At 39.6% G+C, this 21,749-nt stretch overlaps 1 protein-coding gene across 1 annotated transcript in view; it reads right to left on the bottom strand.

The window, feature by feature from the left end:
* The window catches only part of rdgC (retinal degeneration C), a 1,179,561-nt gene that overhangs the window by 72,595 nt on the left and 1,085,217 nt on the right, over positions 1 to 21,749 (bottom strand). The window contains exon 12 of the mRNA XM_067148666.2: positions 918 to 1,103. Within this exon, the coding sequence (XP_067004767.2) occupies positions 918 to 1,103 (186 nt within the window). The remainder of the gene's footprint in view (positions 1 to 917; positions 1,104 to 21,749) is intronic.

The raw sequence follows: 21,749 nt of genomic DNA, 5'->3' as shown, positions 1-21,749 counted from the left end.
GTGTTAAATGTTGCTCATATGATCGGCTGCTGAGTGCATTTCAGTGGGCTTGGCAGACTGATATGTAATAGGAACTTCTGAATCGGTGAGGAAAACAAATGAGAAACTACCTTACTCCTGATTTCCCTAGTACACCTTTTTAGTGACACCTAGATTATCTACGACAGTTAATGGAGGAGCTGATGAGGTTCCAATCAGCCTTCGGACTGAGAGCTGAACAAACCCTCATTTTTACCGTACGAGCTATAATAATGGAGATATTCCACGAATTCAGGTAATTTTTACTAAGTCCATCAACTGCATGCATCACTGACATAGAAATACCGTTTCTTCGTCATTGCAATAAATAAATAAATAAATAAATAAATAAATAAATAAATAAATAAATAAATAAATAAATAAATAAATAAATAAATAAATAAATAAATAAATAAATAAATAAATAAATAAATAAATAAATAAATAAATAAATAAATAAATAAATAAATAAATAAATAAATAAATAAATAAATAAATAAATAAATAAATAAATAAATAAATAAATAAATAAATAAATAGCGATGATAGTGGCTGTCGTCGTGACTGTTTAATAAGCCGCAAACGGTCGTAAGCGTGTATTGTTCGGGAAGATGGCAATCAAAATGAGAGGAAAAATCTGAGGGAACGATGGCTCGAAGAACAAAGTTTGAAACCCTAGGCTTCCAATGCCGTAATATCGCCAAGGTGGAAGAAAGAAAACCTTTCACTATCCAAGCCCCTAAAGTTTATCAACAATAACCTTCCACTTACTGATTTTTATAGTTTGTTCATGCATACTTTGTCTCAATTCTGCTAAATATTATTACTGATGCAATTACAATGAAACTAACCCGCCATATATTGCATACAGATAACATCACTGAATGAATATATCATACCTTACTACCATGCGTTACTTCATAGCCTCCAGGCTTGCACTCATGTGACCGCACCAGGTATAACATTTTGTACTTCTGTAGAAACTTGTCGGTGACGTCCGGACCGAAGTAAGTCCCAGCTCCTCGTAATGAGTTGGGTACGCAGCCTTCTATTGGTTGTGGGTCGCTCCATAAGAGGTCGAACACCTTGCAAAGAGAGTCATTCAATTACTACAAAATGTATTAAGTAACTGCTTAAAAAAAAAGTAGAGAAATAACACTTCCAATTGCAACAATTATTCTGACGCATACCAACATAAATAAATACATACATACATACATACATACATACATACATACATACATACATACATACATACATACATACATACATACATACATTACATTTCATTTTCATTATAGACTACAATAACTGCCAACATTCAGTCTGTAAGCTGTTACGAATGCACCAAGCGTCCTCTCCATTCAATGCTAAAGTGTGTCTTCCTGTGTTCCCATACTTCTTTAATGAATTGTCGTATGGCTTTTTGTGCCGGGAGAATCCGAGGACATGTTCGGCTCTCCAGGTGAAGGTCTTTTGATTTCACGCCCGTAGGCGACCTGCTCGTCGTGATAAGGATGAAATGATGATGAAGACAAAAAATACACCAAGCCTCCGTGCCAGCGAAATTAACCAATGTTGGTTAAAATTCCTGACCCTGCCGGGAATCGAACCCGCGACCTCTGCGACCAAAGGCCAGCACGCTAACCGTTTAGCCATGGAGATGGACAGTTCTTTAATGAAACACTTATATTATAGTTTGAATCCTAATTTAAGTAGTCAGTTGCAGCTGTGGTCCATGGACGCATGCTACGTATTTGAATGAAACTCTTACCTTGAGTGCATACGCATTAATGCCAAAGAGAAGTCACGCACATAACAGAAATAGACAATCAGTCACCAGTGACGGTCGAACCCACAACGTTTCGATTTCGCGTCGTATGCTCTGCAGATTGAGCTATGTTGGTCGACGTAATATTTGTTCTGTAGCAAAGGATCTGAGGGTCCAGGTCTGTCACTACTGCCAGTTCAACAGTATAGTGCGATCTTTCGTCTGGTGTGGAGCAATTTACGTGTATGTTAAGTTTTCACGACAGCGCAACAATTTCGAAGTTCATTCCGGACAAGATTGTACGCGTTGATTCATTACCAGGTCTAAACTGCAATGACGATATGCTGCAAAATGTGATGGTAAACACCAAGCACTGTGTATCCCGTGACAATGAAGAGGAAACGTAAGTCATGTGCCACCTGGACCCTGGCAACCAAGTCAGTGACCTATTTTTAGTCATAATGTGAAATAACGTTCTTCTTGTCTTCTTTTCGGCTTTATTAGATACCTATACGATGTATACTATATAACGCCTAATTTGCCTTGAGGTAATCGAAACGATGAAGAGAGCTAACACCTAAGGCAGGGCCTCTCAAACGCCCAAAATCTCACGCGTGCAGATCGAGGCGCAAGAGCTTCGTGCACTGAGCATCGGTGCCGCTCGGCTCGGCTCGGACCAACGCTTCGTCCTCTGGGCTGCTCGGCTAAGCTCAGCTAAGCTCGGATCTACTTGGCTCAACTCAGCTCGGATTTGGAGCGCTACGGAGCAAGTGGGGTAGAGGGCGACAGGGGGAGCGAGCGAGACAGGCGTGAGGAAAGAGTGAGTAAGCGCTATTGCTCCAAATCGAGGAGTGGGGGTCTGCACTCGGGTCAACCAAGCGAAGTCGTCTTTTGCACCGTGCACAGTGCATGCACTAGACGTATGCACCCTGAGAGGCCCCGACCTAAGGTATTACTGCGAGTCACAGTAAGAATTATTTCGGTGTGTATTTATCAGAGTTTGGCTTTCTAAATTTGCTATTTAGATTGGCATGCGTGTGATTATGGTGGTATTTTGATCTTGGTAGTCTTAATAATAGAACCGTGTGGTGATTTTCGTGTGCGGCGTGAATTACTTTACCTATTATTTATGTAGGCCTAATTTGGAATGTAGTAGTAACACAGGAGCAGCTGATTGGTACACTTGATGGTACATGTTAGTCCAGGCAGATATTAAGGGATCGGAGCCTAAAACATGACAGTTTATTTTAACTGAGGTTATAATCAGTTATGTCGAGTCTCAGTGTTACGTTATATGTATTGTGACACGTACATACTGAACCAATCTGTTCATGGTCAAAGAATGTTGATTTTATAATAATTATGGGAATTGTATGAGACCACAAAGAAAGCGCCTTGGGTGGCATTTTATTGTGTAAGAGTATCTGAGATTGCGCGCTTTTTGTGAGAACTTAGCGTCAGAAGCGATCTGAAATTTCTAGATGCTCATTAAAATTTATTACTCCAGCGAACCTCTTTACTTGCAGCTTGGGACGCACGCAGCTCCGTGAGATATCGCGGGAATTTTACATTGGAGGGAAAATAATTTATTTAATATCTTCGATTACAAGGTGAATGCAGAGGATTGGATACAACAACTGCAATCAGGATATTTTTCTGAAAATTTTGATATGCGGCATGGCTATAGTTGTAATCACAATTAAAGTATGAGTACTTAATATGCATATTGCGGGAGAAATTTTCCACGCCGCGGGCGCGCGCATGAAGCCCACACACGTAGAACTTGGTAGCGTGGATGCGAGTGTGCTAATATATACGACTGCCAAGCGCACAAGAGTCTTTCACTGTGTGTATCGCTGTCAAGTAGGTGTCTGTCACGCCGCTACTCAGCAAAGAGAAGACCGCCTTTATCTACAAGCAAAGCAGTCAGAGTTCACCTTATACTTGGGAAGTTTTCTCCTACATCACGAGTGGACTGGACACTGCTCATCCATCACGGTGAAGCGGTAACTGGGACCGAAACTGTCGAGTATTATTCACGGCATCGAGGTGCGAACAAGGACCATCGGCGACGTCCAATCATCACGACATCGAGGAGGCGATCATCAAGTCACCTGAACGAGCTGCAGAGAACATCGCAGCCGACCAGGATGTCACCAGTCATTGAACCACGAGTGCTGTCACCAGCTTCTAACGCCAACATGATGGCGTAAATTTGCCGTGTCCATAAGGGGGACTGTTCAGTTATATCATCAGACACAGGTCAGATAATTCCATTGTTTAAGCATGCAGCAATACGATAATGGTTAGGTCAATTGTAGATAGATTTGACCTTCTGCCAATATGTAAATAGTTAGGATATGAATGTCCGTGTAAATAGAAGTTATGCCCAGGACTCAATCTTAATTAGTTAATATTTGCATGTTGTTATTCTTATTTGTGTCGTTAGTGTCATTATTGCAGATATTATATTCAAGGTAGGGAAATTGAGCTCGTGCATTTCATTTCACCGGGACCTATACGGTCTTATATGGGTGTAACCAAGACAAGCAGTTTAGGTACTAACAAGGTGCATGTGCAGTGTAGACTGTAACGTTAGTTGTCGAATGAAGAAAGCCTAAGATCTTCTATATCTCTTAAATACACTCGGATTGGCGTATCAAGCTGAGCAAGTCATATCGTAAGAAGCCTATGAGAATTGAGGAATAATGTTATTGTGCCCAAAGTATTGAGTTGAGGCCCTAAACAGAATAAGAAATAATAGTTAAGTAATAATTTATGAATGTGAGTGCCAATAAGAAGGCCAGGGTATGTATAGGAATGTGCCGCTGACAGCACCATTGCTAAGTGATGAACGGGCCTGTTGTATTTGAGTTTATCTGCGGTAGAGTGTTGAATTTGTAATATAAGGAATAAATGGCCTGTACTAATTATATTATAATGAGGGCAATAGGTATGTCAGATTCATGGGCCGAGAAGGGAGAGTCGCTCCCTTATCTCTGTTTACGTGCTGTCAGCTAAGGGAGATATTTATGGCAGAAAGGAATGGCTGCTCGGTTTGTACAAAAAACGAGGTGTTGAGAGGCTAATACGGGTCGTTTCTGACGTCAGGACACGAAAGTCTGAAAGTAGAAACTGTGTGTTTGTCTGTCAAGAATACAGGAGAGCAGCGACCTTTTTATATTATGGCCCGGAAGACGAAATGGTATACACGATTGTTGATGTCATTCATAGAGGCACATAACGAATTACATGTATCTGCATTAAGTAAAATGTATGTTCTTCTCATTTATATGCTGTCATATGGTTGTTGTACCAGGGAGAGTCTCGCGATCGATTCCCAGACTATAGTGTGTATGCTTGTTTAGAACTTGTAGGATAATTAGGAGCATTGAGGCATAGATTCATGTTAGAAATAAATTAGGTTCTTTGTAGATATGAGTTGCCTACGAGCAGATTTATGTTTAAATTCATTTTTATTTCACGTAACCATTATGGTGGTTGTTGCAGTGACTGACGTTGACGTGATGCAAGGTATCTCCTTCACACCGTTTATATGTCAATCGAGATACCCGTTTTTGTCAAGAAACCAAATTAAATTTGTTTATGAATATCATGTCAGTTATATAAATTTCTTTGATATTTGTTAATTATCAGAATTTTTAGATTATTGTAATAAACCAGTTTGTTAAAATCGGAAATGCAGCTCAACCGTTGTTTATTTTTGGCTAGTGTTAGTAAACACCTTGCACATTTTTATTCCTCTTCATTTATTTTATTACGTTAACCCTTTCCTTACCCGATACCCCTGAAGAATGCTGTTACGCCGGTGCTGATGAAGAGGATAGTCATGCAAGGTAAGCTATGTGCCATAATGATTCACTTGGCGGTGAGTGTATTGTTCACTATAATGCACTTGGTCCGATCTCAGCATTGGCTTGACGATGACTAAGTCATCATAGGGCACAATACGCCCCGAACGGGACGCGTTACCCCATATGCCGCGTTCATGTTCCACCTAATAGAGGCCTTGAACACCTATATTCCACAATTTCTGGACACGTTCAATAGCATGTTGACAGAAGCAAGGTGATAATTACCATTTATAAGCCACCAAGTGCCCAACTGTAGCGTCATTTATCTGTTAATCACGTGGCACATTATTTATTACCGCTGCGTTTGGGCCACAATGTTTAACATTGGGAAGATGTTTAAAAGACGATATCACTAATTAAACGGCGCTCATAACTACTAAGGCATCTGCCATGTATTTAATTATAATTTAACTTAATTGTAGTTAATTCTAGATTTAGTTGTAGTGTGCCTCAGATGTGGGTTGTTTTATTTATTTCATTTGCCCAATGAGGTTTTATTTCCTTGTTTTATGTTATTTTATTTGCCATTTAATTGCATTGTTTATGAGGGAAATATATCCTGATATGTATTATGCGTACAGCATTATGTGTTTGGTATTTCACATTTGTAGACATCCTCAGGGAAAATGTTTGTTTATAGTAGGTTAGATTAACTTCAATTTCGTTTATTTTACCACGGGAAGAACGTTATTAGGTAGGATAATATTACGGAAATAAATGTTAGTAATGGGAAGTTTTTATGCTTTTATGTTTTTATGTTTATATGATCAAACGATTTTACCTATATTCCCCAATTTCAACAAATATTATCCGACGTATGGACGTTGATGCATTTAAGAAGCTGAAAGAAAGCAAATTGAAGATTAATGTGAACTAGTGTTCGTGTAACAGAACAATGATACTTGCCAAACAATGCAATTGATTTTCCACTGCAATACGTTGTAAAAGGCTCATGTTAATCATTACCTCTTATTTTACAGGAGTAACTCGAATGACAATTTCAATTATGGGCTTTCACACTGTTAGAGTAATTCATTATTATTCTTATCATTTGTCTCTTTTAGCCTTCAACCTAATAATACTTTTTGCTTTCGTCAATGTGATAGCATAGGAATTTATTGAATAAAAAATTACCGACCTGAATATCTCAGTTGTTTTCTGTGTAGAGTAGAAATATCCAACCATACATGATCATATATAATATTATTTCATCCATTAGTATATAATATGTTCTGAATATCATGAATATGTAAAATTGGGAATGACAGTCATGTTTAGATACAGCTGCTTCGTATAGCCTACTAGAATGGTACCTGAATTTCACAATAGGCCACCGGATGTAAAAATCATCGGAATTATCCATTTATTTGATTAAATCGTCGATGTTGAACATTGATCGCTTGATAAATGACTCCAACTATAACCATATTTCATGTTATTTTGGATGTTTATCAAATTGACATCATTTGTGACCTCGATCAATCAGAATCGTTGAACTTTTGACTATATGTGGCGTACATAAATTTCGGACTTTTCTCGTTCGCGAAAGGACTTGTCAAAGGCCCTAAGCGCAGAGAACCATGCCTCCGACTGCACGGGTGCAGTATCCTCTATTGCTATTAATGATTGATCTCACTTTATTTTTGTTAAATAATTCATATATATACTTCATTGTTTCGAAAGAAAACGTGAAAAATGTTAAATACATGGCAAAAGTCAAGAGTTTTGTTGTTCTCGTAACTTACTCGCCCAGTTCTGAAGCCCTGTCATTTTCTCAAACCACCCTCTGATAACACAATCATTTTTTCTTTTTTCGTGTGGCTATTTCTAGCCGGATGCAGCCCTTATAAGGCAGACCGTCCGATGACGGTGGGCGGCATCTGCCACTGCGTGTTATTTTGGTGTAGGATAGTGTTATGTGTGGTGTGCGAGTTGCAGGGATGTTGGGGACAGCACAAACACCCAGCCCCCTAGCCATTGGAATTAACCAATGAAGGTTAAAATCTCAGACCCTGCCGAGAATCGAACCCTGGACCCTCTGAACCGAAGGCCAGTACGCTGACCATTCAGCCAACGAGACGGACTGTAACAATAATAATAAAAGATCTCATTGAGTGTAATTGTCTTTCTCCACGCACAACTTTTTATTTGTCAGCTAGTCGCGATCTCTCGTGCACCTTTCAGCAGTTTCTCTCCGACGCTATTGTGCACGTAACTCAAATAAAAGGGCGCCCGCCCGGAGAAACGAGTTGTGTTGTTCACTTAAGTGGGCTTTCCACGAAGCAGCTCAATGGATTTCTTTCGCCAGCACTGCGCCAGTGTTATTTCCTCGCTGTTCGAGAGACGTCTGTAGAATATAGTAAAAATCCTCATCATCTGCTCGCGATTTCATCATTCTAAGCATTATCAGTTCTTTTCCAAAAATGCATGCATAGCTATGAGTATGAAACGAGTACTTAAAATGATCTTTAAAACGGTCATTCCTAAAACTGCTGTGAATGAATTAATCGCATCAATGATATCATGTTTGTGGAATGTATTAAATTAGAACTTGATTACACGTTCTGGCCATCATATAACTACGCAGCAGGTTTAAAAGTCATCTCCTGTATCATCGTCAGTGAAGATATCTTACTTAATACACAACTGCTTTGAATCTCTTTGTATCACATAATCATACTACCTTATTTTATGCAAACATCTTTTTTCGTGATACACATCAAACTTCCTTTGTTCACCAATTCACTGAATGGTTCATTATAATGGCTACACAAATTAAACCGAGACCTTTGTTGATTTCTGAAATGGTTTACTTCGAAGTCGATAACATGCAAAAATTTAAAGAGTGATACATGTGTGACAGAACTCCCTATACACAGTAGCTTAGCCGGTTCAAGCAAATGCCTTAATGGTCCACTAGGTGAAGTATCTCCTGAGCGAAGAAAGTTTGTGGTTGGTAATAGAATCATTCTTCAACGGTGTCTCGGAGAACACGATTGCTTGCAAACTGGTGTCCCCTGAATCCTCTTTTTCAGTAACCCAAAGACATGGCAGTCGCCGAGTCAAAAATAATTGTTTTATGTGATATGGTCGATAGCCTCCCTCCTCCAATATATTCCTCTAACATTTACAGTGAGGACATGTAACCTCTTACAAAATAACTCGAAACATTCATATTGTCTAAGGTAATTTTCATAAGATCTTTCTTTGTAATACACATCAAAATAGCTTTGTTCGCTTATGCACTGAACAGATTATCTACCGGTATCAAGTTTTGGCACACTGCTGAAACATGAGAACGGGCGTATGGCAGCGTGACAGACACACATTCTTATACAAATTCTTTATGTGACGGTAAATGTCGTCTCGGTTAACATCTTCTACCGTCGAATAGTGTGTAACTGTACTTTGGGGACGTTTGGGCAAATACAGTATATGGCACGACCATACGCATTCGCCTTACTACTGCTGATGCAAACACCACAGCTTTCTCTAGCATGTAGCCATCCACTGGCGTATGCGCAATATTATATTTCTTACACGAACGCAAACGTCGGTTTCATTGATCATATCGACGCGAGATGTTTAGATATAGTATATACAAAATATATACGGCCCATTGCTCGTCGTCAGAAAATTTCAGTTGTTGTTATGCACCCCAACTTCTCTTCATATTCAATATCCGGTAACTTGTCATCTTGTAATAAGGATTGGTAGTACCCTTCTTGACATACCATTCAGCAGCCATTCAAATAATTGTCGATCACTTTGTCCCAGTTTTCAAGGAGGAATCTTCGTAGATCTTTATGACTGAATCAGTCTGGAAGTACAAGCTTTCTTTCGTACATAGAGCCCCGGTTTGCTCAATACAATCTACAACTGGGGAGGAAATGGGCCATGCTATTTGCGCGAAGAACGATATATAGTACCTACAGGATGAAAAAAGACAAAGCGATCTCCATACAGGCCATGGAAGTCATTGGAGTAGGGGAAGTAAATTTTCTACTATCCATAACCTTGGTATTGTACAGGATGGAGTGGTTGGGTCTATGGTCGACAGCCTTCGCTACCAGGAAATAATATACTTATTGCCGGTGTAGTCAAATTAAATTTAGTCATTATTAATTAAATGTTCTACGTTCCACTCCCCATTGTAGATATTGCTGTATCGTGGATGTCAAACCACTGTCGGAGGTTCTGCGTGTAGGATAATCTTCTGTCCACGTTTTCCTTACATCTTGTCTTCTATGATTAGTTATTTCAGACCGTATTCGTCTTTGTGGATCATATGACCAGAATTGGTTGCTTTCTTGCTTTTAGTGACCCTGAAGGCTACGCACGGTTTCCCGGTACGGCAGAGTAATTCCACTTTGGAGATGTGCTCTAACAATGTGATCTTAAACCTTCTGTGAGACATCTGAATTTTCAATGCCTGCAGACTGTCCATTGACGAAACCCTTGGTGTCAGTCTATAAACACCATAAAGCAATACAAGTAACACTTTCCCACGAACCAACGAGTTTCGAATCTAAGGTCGTTGTTGCATACGAGGTTTCAGTTTCACAAACACGTTTCCTGTCGTCCCGATCCTGGTTTTGATTTCTACATCCAAATCTCATTCTTGTGCTGGCCAGCATCCTAGGTCCTTGAAACATGATATCATTCAATGGTGTTTTCCGTCCAGGATGATAACAGCATTGCTGTTTTTTATGCTTGTGAATTACCATTAATTTAATTTTCTGAATATGGTTAGTCAAATTTTCTGTTCTCTTCTTTGATGGTGTTCTAAAGGGAATTTAACACATTGTAAATGGTTATCAAGTATCAGGAAGTCATCTGTAAGACTGTTGGTGTTTATTCCTTCCCCATTCATCTTGATTCCTTTAATAAATTTATCACTGGAAACACGTAAAATAGCTTGAGATTGTTTAAAAGATTAGACCCTTCTCACACAACTCTTTTGTCTTAATGCCATCTATTAGTGTGAGCTGTCGCGATTCGATACAGCTTATTTTTACTTTCAAACCCAAAAACTTTCAGGCAATGTGTAAGAATGTCATGTTTTGCATTTGTTAAACGTTTCGTAATAAAAAAAACCCTTATCAAGACATTCTTGAACTAAACATTTGATACACACCATTGCCGGGACCAGAATTGGAAATGTTGTTCCTAAATTGTTCTACTCCCTGAGAGGGAACCCAACCTGCAGCCTTAAGGTGGACCGAACATGCCTTTATCGCTTCAGCTATCAGCTTCCTTTCGGAATACTGACGTACATTTGTGTACATGATATGTTGTACAGATTGGATAATTTAAGTTGTTATGTGAAATCTATTTAAGGAATGAGGCGTTTGAGAAAAAAGAAAGAAAGATAGAATACGAACTATATGACAAAGTGTAGTTAGTGTGTATTTTATCCGGTTAAAATGTTGTGAAGGTAATTTTAAAACGTGTTTTAGAGTTCAACTGTGCATCACAACTCGATTACGAAGAGGGCTGTGTTACTCCGGTAATATTAAAAACGAGAATAGCTCGTAATCCTTGTCGAATTTAAGAAGTGAGGAAATGTACCGAATTAATATACAGAGTTCCATAATTTATCTAGATAGAATCTAGAAACTCCCTTTACTTTGAATTTATAGTGAATAACTGTAAAATTAAATAGTCCATAAATATAAGACAATTAAAATATATAGTTATTCATAACCTATACAGAGTAAAACTTTTTCAATACAGAAATATAATGTTTTATTTCTTGCACGTAAACTCTTTGGACCTCAGTCTTCCAATATGTCGGCTGCCTGTTTCATCAGAATAACACAGTTGCGTATGTGGATTATTGAAGATAAGTGAAGCATGATATTATAGCAGAGAACCTATAAAGATATACGAGTAAGCTATGGGTTTATACAAAGACAAGTGCACGTAGATGAGATAATACGAAGGGGACAGTACGAAGATAATAATACTGTGGCGAGAGACAGCCGTTGATTAGTTGAAGTACCCCATGTTCTTATAATGGATTGCTCATTGGAGTCATGAGCTGAATAGTCAAATTAATATACTGTATGGCTTTGATCTGTACGAACAATAAATTAATGTCATGTGATTATTTTAAGGAGTGCTGTTTAATTATGGATATTACTTAATATAGTGGAAAACTGGAATTCTAAGTTTACTGATACTATAACACTCAATTTATGTTCTTTTTCTGCCTGATGCTCTATATAATCACAATTTCCATTTCATACTTTAAATATATATATAATGTTAAGTAGGTTATATCTGAATTGTAGAAATTTACTGTATTTCCAAAGTTGTTTAATATCCACTTTGACACAAGTACATGATGCAACTTTTACAAATCTCGTAAAAAAAAAAAAGAAAAAAAAAGAAAGAAACGGAAATCATGATTCAAAAACTGAAGACATTTTCTTCATTCTTTCAATGTCATTCAAGGCTAAAGATCATACAGTGTTTTTCTAGCACAACTTTTAATGTTTTCAAGAACAATTCTCACCGACTCTGAAAAAATAAAAGTAGAAAAGACTAGAACCACAATGGCGTCTTTAGGCTGATCCCACTGAAAATGTTGAGTAATAAAATAAAATTACCTTCACTTCAATCTCTGGAAAATACTGAGGATATTCATTGCGCTGAAAAAAATATAAAATAAAATTTCACCGGAAATTCAAATAATGAAGCTCTATACACGAAAATGTTAAGGCAACATCTTCGGGGCTGGTGATTGCTGAACAAAGATAATGGTTAATGAAGTTCGCGACAGCTACATTTATGTCTAGCCTTTTTTCTCTACCAGAGTCCTAAAAAGTCTACATGTGCTAGTGTGACGTTAAGCAGATAGCAAAATAAACCATGAAACCAACCCAGGAAAATCTGGACGAGAAGCTACGATTTGAACTCTCAGACCATTGCAGTGACTCTTGACGTCTTCTAACAAATGTTGTACTATATTCGAGAATTTAAGGAAAGGTTTATTGGTAGATTTGCTTCGAACACTGATTACTGTACTTTTTTTGTTAATATAATAGGTCAATTCTACCAATTCCTGAAATTCTGTTCTTGAAAGTCTATTTAATTACAATTTACGAGTGCGTCGGACTTCACCATAAATGTTTCAATATTAAGAAGCAGAGTTGATCACGAGAACATCCACCATTTCCCAGCAGTAGTGCATCTATAAGAAATTGACAAAATTACATTTGCACTGTGAGTAGTTGAGTAAGTAGTTTGACAACTGCGAAATGAAGCAAAGTGGTAGGTTACTTCCTGATCCAATTACAGCGACGCTTCATTCATTATCTTCACGAAGCCAGAAGCCTGCACGCCAAATTATTGCTCTCGGAAGATAACTGATCTCACCACTTCGTGAACTATTCCCTGGGATGTTTTACTTTCTTTCGTCACTTATGAAGAGGGTAGGGCAGATATTGTAATTATCTTCATCTTATACCCATCTATCAATTTTGACAAGGCTCTACATATGATGGGATCCAAGCCATACTGAACCCAGTCCATATTTTGTCCATAATAATTTGATATAGTTGGTACAAAAGTTGTAAAAATCCTGTTTTGTTCACTAACATAGAAAACCAGAGTTGGCATCTTTGTGAGGAAAAGAAGTAAGTTTTGTTTCCTTCTGAACCATAATGAGCGAAGTCCATATTATAAGCGCAATGTACAGTACATACACCATAAAGGTTTGCAACACCTCAGACCAAAACAAAATCATGAGGGAAGGGGCTCATATTTCGTTCCCTTAGCAGATTTGGACCTGTAGAAATTCAGGAATGTTAAGGACAAGGCTAGAAATTGGTGTATATGTTACTGAATACTTTCTCCACTCACGGGAAAGTTACAACGAAACTGTTATAACGTAAGGTAGTCAATATTTGACACAAACATAATAACTATAAAAAATAAACTACCAAAAATTTGTTCGTAATTTCGCCCCTCATCAAATTTATGAAAATAACAATTAATTCTAATATAGTTTTCCTTTCTAACCTTATCAAACGCTTTCCCTATAATGAATGATTTTAAGGTTATTTATGAAAACTGTTTTCTTGGTACCCTTTTCAGCATAGTCTTTCAGCGTTGCTTGAGGGATGTTAAAAGCTTTACTTGCACGATTGTAACCCATTTCTTGTCCCTCACTGCCTTAACAGCCTTTTACATAACCATCTTATAAGACTGCTTGCGTTTTACCATCTGAAAATAATAACAAACATAAAGAATAAAATGAAGGGGGACGAAATTATGAACATTCCCTGATTTATTATAATGGCTACTAGAGTAACTCACCTGACTCTAGCGATTACACGCCAGGAACTACTCCACACGACTGAAACGCAGTCCAGTATTTCATACATATACCAGTGCTTACTCTAGGAATAACAGGCTCTTAATTTGAATGCTGCACAATCTCAGCTCAGTATGAGAAATTAATCTTTCTTGTACACGGAAACTAAACGTGGTGCTCACAACCTACTCTCACAAAAAGACAACGGGATGAGGTTACGCGTGTGCGCGCAGCTAAGCATTAGGTACCAATCTTGGAAACTGGAAATCCCTACGAGAATGAAATTAGATGCGGTGACTGAATTAGGCCCCGCTACCTTAATACTGTAAATATTGACATACAGAGGAATCACATAAGCGTATGTATTGTCCATCAAAACAACAAACGAGGGACTCTACAACTTTCTCACTCTGAGTTGCTGAATACACCGGATATTTCCCCTTGCATTGATGCATGCCCGAATTCCTTCAATATTTTTTATTCCCTTGAACTTAATAGTTTAAAATGTGAGTGAAATTGTTGAAAAACGGTTTCAGTGGCTCAGAGAGTAGACCTTAGGCTTTCTGAGCCCAAGTTGAAGGGTACAAGATCGGCTTAATCAGATGGTATTTGCAGGAGCTCAAATACGACAACTTCGTGTCAGTAATTTGCCGAAATATACGAGAGTTACTGTGGAACAAAATCCTGGCACTGAAAACCGTAGTAGTAGTTAGTAAAACGTAAAACTGATAACTGGTAGGTTTGATCCTGACTCAGTCCGCTGGTATTTGAAGGTGCTCAGATATGTCAGCCCCATGTCTGAAGACGTAGCGGCACGTAAAAGGACACCTACGGCCAATATTATGGCACCTCGGCATCTCCGTAAACGTAGTTAGTGGGACGTAAAACAATAAAATTATTGATAATTCGGTTTAGATGCTAGATGCATGTTGGTCCCATGTACTAACAAATACATAGAGATTGGTGGTAATGATCGCTCTTTCATGAGACAGAAAAAATATATTACCCAATTTTTAGATATAAAATTAAAATAAATAAAATATAGATTTAATCCCTCGAAGAAATAATTTGTTTGATAGAGGAAAAAAAAGGAGTCGTGAAAAAAGGTCAATGAAAGATCCCCTAGGTTTCAGAAACCTGATTTTATTTATGTGTGAAAAGAACCAACTCGATTCAGAGAAGCAGGACAGTAACAATAAAGTGATACGCTAAGCACAAACAGCCTGAACAGCAGCAATGTCAGACTCAAATCATCCTGTGTTCGTCACGTTGTGTATATTAGCTGTGTCTGTCAGGTGTGGGCTGATAACGTTTGTTGCAATCTCTTATCTCCACAGCATCTCCTATCCCACAATTGGCCTACTGATGTTGAGTAACCGTATACTAAGCACGGTAGTGCTTTTGATTCTCAGTACAATACGAAAAGAAATATGAGGCTTGCCTTTCAGTATTGTGTTATTGTAATCCTTAGGAAGTGAATTATTGCTTCTCTGTCGTCGAAGTGAAATACACTGGCGAAAATAAATAAATATCCAAACACCAAGGGGTTGCTAGGCGTAGTTATATACCTGAAAGATGTTGATTTAAATTTCCCGCGAATTGCATTAGAATGGCGCTAGTAGCGACTCCATGACGTTTCACATCAGGTTTGCTTTAAATACAGGCTTAGTTACCTGTGAGATTGCACGGAGTGACTGGGAGTGGGTCAAGAATATCTTTACGAGAACGAAGAGGTCAGTATCAACAGCTCACTGCTGTTGAACGAGGCCGTATAATAGGACTACATGAAGGTGGATTTTCCTTCCGCGCTATTGCAGAACGCCTTGGCAGGAATGTCTCCACTGTACATGCGTGCTGGAAGCAGTGGTCACGAGAGGGTACGCTCGCAAGAAGACCTCGACGTCCCCGTGGCAATACCGAGAGGGAGGACCGCCGTATTCGGCGTATGGCTGTGGCGCAGGGACTGCGTCTGCGGCAGCAGTTCGAGCGGCAGTTGGCACCTCAGTGACGAAACGAACTGTTCGAAATCAGTTAGTTGAAGGACGGCCCCAAGCCAGACACCCTGCGACGTGCATTCCACTTACCCCAAATCAGCGCCGTCTGTGACTTCAGTGGTGTCAAGCGAGAGCTCATTGGAGGATGGAGTGGAGGTCCGTTTGTGTTTTCCGATGAAAGCTGGTTCTGCCTTGGTGCCAATGATGGTCGTGTGTTGGTTAGAAATAGGCCCGGTGAGCGCCTACATTCCACCTATCTGTGGCGTCGAAACATTGGACCTACACCGGGAATTCTGGTCTGCGGAGCAATTTCATATGTTATCAGAAACAATCTCGTTTTTATCCACGTACCCTGACTGCAGCTGTGTACATCCGTCTGGTGATTCGACCTCTTGTGCTGCCATTCATGAACAGCATTCATGGGGGTATTTTACAACAGGATAATGCACGCCCTCATGCCGCTGGGTGTAACCAAATATGCTCTTCAGAGTGTCGACATTGCGCGTTGCCTGTTCGATCCCCCGATCTGTCCCCAATCAAGCACGTATGGGACATCATTGTACGACAAATCCAGCGTCATCCACAACTGGCGTTAACCGTCCCTGTAGTGACCGACGAAGTGCAACAGGCATGGAACTCCATCTTACAAGCTGTCATCCGGCACCTGTACGACACAATGCATGCCACACTGTGAGAAGGAGGACTGATATGGAAAAGATAATACTAGTTTCAGAATGTGCGACCCTAGAACAGTCCATAAAGGGACTAATATCTTCGACACCAAAATTCATGTTCCCCAGTGTTATCATCCTGAATTTCTGGCACTTGGTCCTGAATATTGTCCAAGAAACTAGGCAGCTGTTGAGTCAGTTTAGGAAGAGACAACTGTCTTGGATGGGACATAGGCTTCGACATAGGAATGTGTTGATGGAAATTTTTGAAGGTAAAATACCAGGAAAACACCCTCGTGGAAGATCAAGAAAGAAATTCCTGGTGACATTTCTTGTGAACTCAGGATGCAGGAGATATGCACACGCAAAACGTACTGCACAGGATCGACCCAGTTAGTGAAGACTCATCGCAGGGGCAAACCACTCATTAGAGTGTTTTTTTTTTCTTTCGCTATTTGCTTTACGTCGCACCGACACAAATAGGTCTTGTGGTGACGATGGGACGGGAAAGGCCCAGGAATGGGAAGGAAGCGGCCGTTCCCTTAATTAAGTTACGGCCCCAGCATTTGCCAGGTGTGAAAATGGGAAACCACGGAAAACAATCTTCAGGGCTGCTGACAGTCGGGTTCGAACGCACTATCCCCAGGATGCGAGCTCACAGCTGCACGCTCCTAACCGCATGGCCAACTCGCCCGGTAGACTGAATTAATCAAAGAATAAAAAGATGAAGGTCCTGCTGGCCGGTGAAAATTTTATTGTAACTTTAAATTTTTAAGTACCACATTAACTGAGTCGACACTGAAAACTATGGCTTCTTTCTTAACTAAATTATGATAAAATTGGCAAATATCGACGCATTTCTTACGAGGAATAAGCACAGGTATTGAAAGCAGAGCAAGGAATCTTTATATCCAAAAATTGCAGGTTATGACGCTGGAAGCTACTTGGGAACAGTCAACGCGGTAAAGTTGATAGGAGTCCAAATGCTGGCGGTCTGGAGCGGTTTATGCTCCCATACATAGTCATATACTGCAGTTCTCACACAACACGTCCACTAATCTGTCACCCACTTCACCCTCAGCGGCACAAGTACTTGAAGTAAATTAGTTTCCATTGTTAGGCGCTCGAAGTCGTAAACTACGAGAGCACCTAGAATCGCAGGCAGAGATTTTGGCCTCCGGAAAATGACGACTTTCAGAGATCATAGAGAAATCAAACTTTCCCAATATTCTTCTGCAGAAGAAGGAAAGGAGCTAATGCTTTGAAGTTAACACATGGATATATCCAAAACCAAACCAAACCCCATGGCACTACATCCCTTGAAGGGCCTTGGCCTACCAAGCGTCCGCTGCTCAGCCCGAAGGCCTGCAGATTACGAGGTGTCGTGTGGTCACCACGACGAATCCTCTCGGCCGTTATTCTTGGCTTTCAAGACCGGGGCCGCTATCTCACCCTCAGTTAGCTCCTCAATTCTAATCACGTAGGCTGAGTGGACCTCGAACCAGCCCTCAGGTCCAGGTAAAAATCCCTGACCTGGCCGGGAATCGAATCCGGGGTCTCCGGGTAAGAGGCACGCATGCTACCCCTACACCACGGGGCCGGCGACATGGATATATAAGGTACACGAAACCGTACAGCAAACAATGAATATCATTCTACACATAAGATTAGACCTATTAGCTTGAGAAGTTCTTGATAAACAGTTGTGCTCATATGATAATGCAGAAGTTTTGTTTATTCATTCTTTGGTACTGTATATGAGTACACTCTGTGCTAAAATTGTAGTATTTATTTCACTGTACATCTCTAATAGTAATAAAGTATTCTGCCGTTTATCTGACTGTGTACGGAGAGGAACCCTATAGATATCACTCACAGAATAGTCGTTGTCAGCAGAAGAAATTTAACACTTGGTCTCCATGAAGCATTCACATCCTTCCCTACGCAGCGAGCAGAAATAATAATAATAATAATAATAATAATAATAATAATAATAATAATAATAATAATAATAATAATAATAATAATAATAATAATGGCATGTGAATTGAAATAAATATTTCCTATTGTTTCAAATTTGAGAAGCGTGATTGACTAATCTCGACTCACTGAATTTTTTTCGACCATGTAAGGTTTTATTTCAAATCAAAAACGAAATTACGAAGAAAGTGTACAGTAACAAAGATCAACTGTGACAGTATTGCAATTGAGGTAATAGAATATTCAGTGCTTACAGATGTTAGTGAAGTTCGGTCCCTTGGCTGAACGGTCAACGCAATGGCCTTCGGTGCAGAGGGTCTCGGTTTGATTCCCGGTCATGCTGAGAATTTTAACTGCATGCGGTTAATTCTTGCGATTCGAATATTGGGCGTTTTTGTTTGTTCTTAATACACTTCTCTTCACATATATCCAGCATACCACACTACTACTACTACAGAAAAGCGCAGTAGTAAATATATCCCTCCACATACGGTTGGCATTAGGAAAGGCATTCAGCCGTAAAACTTAAACAAATCTATATAAAGTGGATAAAAACTAGAAAAAGGCCAGATAGAATACGATTAATAATTGGAAGAAATATGGAAGATCCATCTCAGATATGAGGAGGATGTTTCGTAAGACGTCTGTGTGGAGTGTCAAATATTATGGAAATGAAACTGGGACAGAAACGAAGAAAATATGGGAATTCAAAATGGAGTGTTACTGAAGATAAAGTCAGTAGATCGGATCAGCATTCTGAAAAACGCCGGTGAAATGACAAGTACTTGGAAACATTTCATGATGATGATGGTGATGATTATTGTTGTTTAAAGGGGCCAACATCGAGGTCATCGGCCCCTAATGGTACGAAATGAAATAACAAAAGGTTCAAATTCATCCACTGACCAAAATAAAATAAAAAATGACATGAAGAATGAATGGATGGACACTAAAAACAAAAAACAAAAAGCAAACAAACAAACAAACAAACAAACAAACAAACAAACAAAAGTAGTCGATCAGACTCAAAAAAGATCGTAAATAATAGTATTACTGACTAACGGACCACTTATAAAGCACAATGATGCTTGATGTCTACAGGGGTGCAAAATCCACGACTAAGGCCACACAGAGTGTTACATGTCGCGAGTAAAGTAGAACCATGGTATTTGTCATGATGGGGGTACTAATCAAAAGTAGCGAAGACTCGCGGTGTTCCACACATGATGGTACTACTCACAAGTATTGTACTTCGTACAGGTAACGCAGACGTATGGTGTTTCTCACACAATGGCACCCCTCATAGCCAACGCAAACCGATGAGTTTCCTCACCTAGGTGTACTATACTGAGAGTCAACTCAAGACCTTAGCGGTCCCTTTGATGTTAGTCAGACTTCTGGTCGGTGAATAGGCTTCCGCAGCGCTAAATAGTTCCCTAGGTTTGTTACTTGTTCCTGAAGTCAGGAGCTTCCTTCAGTTTGGTTAGATATTCTGGTGAACTGACTTGACGAATTAAAAAAATTTGCCCTGTATAAATACGGAAAATATATCACAGGTTGTACGTTATTCGGGTTCGTTACCAACTCTTATATTTCATACGTAGATGGCTATGAATAGTTATGGTTCTCAACGGTGCATGTAGCAAAATAATAATAATTTAATATGATATTGACATCCTATTGCACTGTGTACTTAGAAAGCTTTGTTCGAGTTCATTCCATTGCTGATAAATTCGCATAATATGTGCAACGTTGAAGATGGATCCAAGAAAACTGTTGGCAATACTGGCTGCAATGCAACAGCATGTTCAGTATTCATAATGGCTGCCAGCTGAGAGGAACACGTGTCTGATGCTGTGGCGCTTGAGTCCCCTGTGAAATACTTTAAAGCTAACAAAAGTGGAGAAAAATTAAGTAGGAAATCTAAACAAATTGTTTTAAACGTTTACAGTAGCCTACGAGATTAGAATCCGCTGTGGACTGTGGAATACGTGGTGAATAACACCGCGCAGCGGACCGGCGTTTCTGTGTGCAGTGTTTACGCCGCTCGCGTGGAATTTAAACTCCACGGAAAATACAAGTCTCCAGCAAAAGGTCGATGTGTCAGCTCAGCACTTACCATAAATAAAACAGGAAGGGCCTTAACACGGTATGGGAATAGGATCCTTGGCGTATTCGATAATAATAATAATAATAATAATAATAATAATAATAACAACAATAATAATAATAATTTGTACTTTGCTTTATATTCGTAACCGCCCTCTACCTGCAGAAGTGTTATGAAGAGATCATGAGTTTGTTTTTACCTTCCGAATGACAACACTACAATATTTACAACATTCCTGGAAACATTGTATTTTGCAATCCCACTCACAGGTAGTTTTTTCAGCTTTTTGAACTGTGAGAAACTGCCACTGACAGTCGTTGCACGAGAGCGGAATCGTATACTTATGTTGCAAGTTCCCATGTGCCTCACACAAATTCCATTATGAAATAAAAATAAACCTTGCTTCTCTTGCCTCGGTATTCGTCAGTAACCTGTAGGTTTTACATGGTCAGTGAAGGAATACATAGGTATGGTACGTAATCAAAGTACAGCTATGTGAAAGGATGTGATTTTGGTTGATGCTTCACTATTTCAGAATGTAGTAGTTGTCAGACAGACGCACGGCGTTAATAATAAGTTGGTTGTGGCGGAGATGGAGAACGGAAACGGAAGGGGGAACAGGGGACGTGCTCACGTGCGGAAGGATACTTTTCCTAAGCTATTGAGTTGAATTTCAGTATAGTCACGGGTGCCGGTCCCACGGGTCCCGTGGTGTTCCTCACATAGTGGGTACTAATCACAGGCAACGCAGACCCACGGTGTCGCTCATATAGTGGTACAACTCACAGGCAACGCCCAGACCCGCGGTGTTGCTCACATGGATACGACGCACGGGTACTGGAAAACCCCAGGCCAGGCTCTTTACTGCTACTAATCATAAACCTATTTCGTACCTAATATAGTGGTACTATTCGCAAGTTCAGGCAACCTATGTAGTTTCATGGTTCTAATTCAATCATCCCTTGGTCGCCCATTTTAGTCGCCTCTCACGACAGGCAGGGGATACC

The sequence above is a fragment of the Anabrus simplex genome, chromosome 1, assembly GCF_040414725.1.
Source record: "Anabrus simplex isolate iqAnaSimp1 chromosome 1, ASM4041472v1, whole genome shotgun sequence".
In the NCBI taxonomy this organism is placed as follows: Eukaryota; Metazoa; Arthropoda; class Insecta; order Orthoptera; family Tettigoniidae; genus Anabrus; species Anabrus simplex.
The sequence above is the reverse complement of the archived record's forward strand: the minus strand, read 5'-3'. Positions and strand labels throughout refer to the sequence as shown.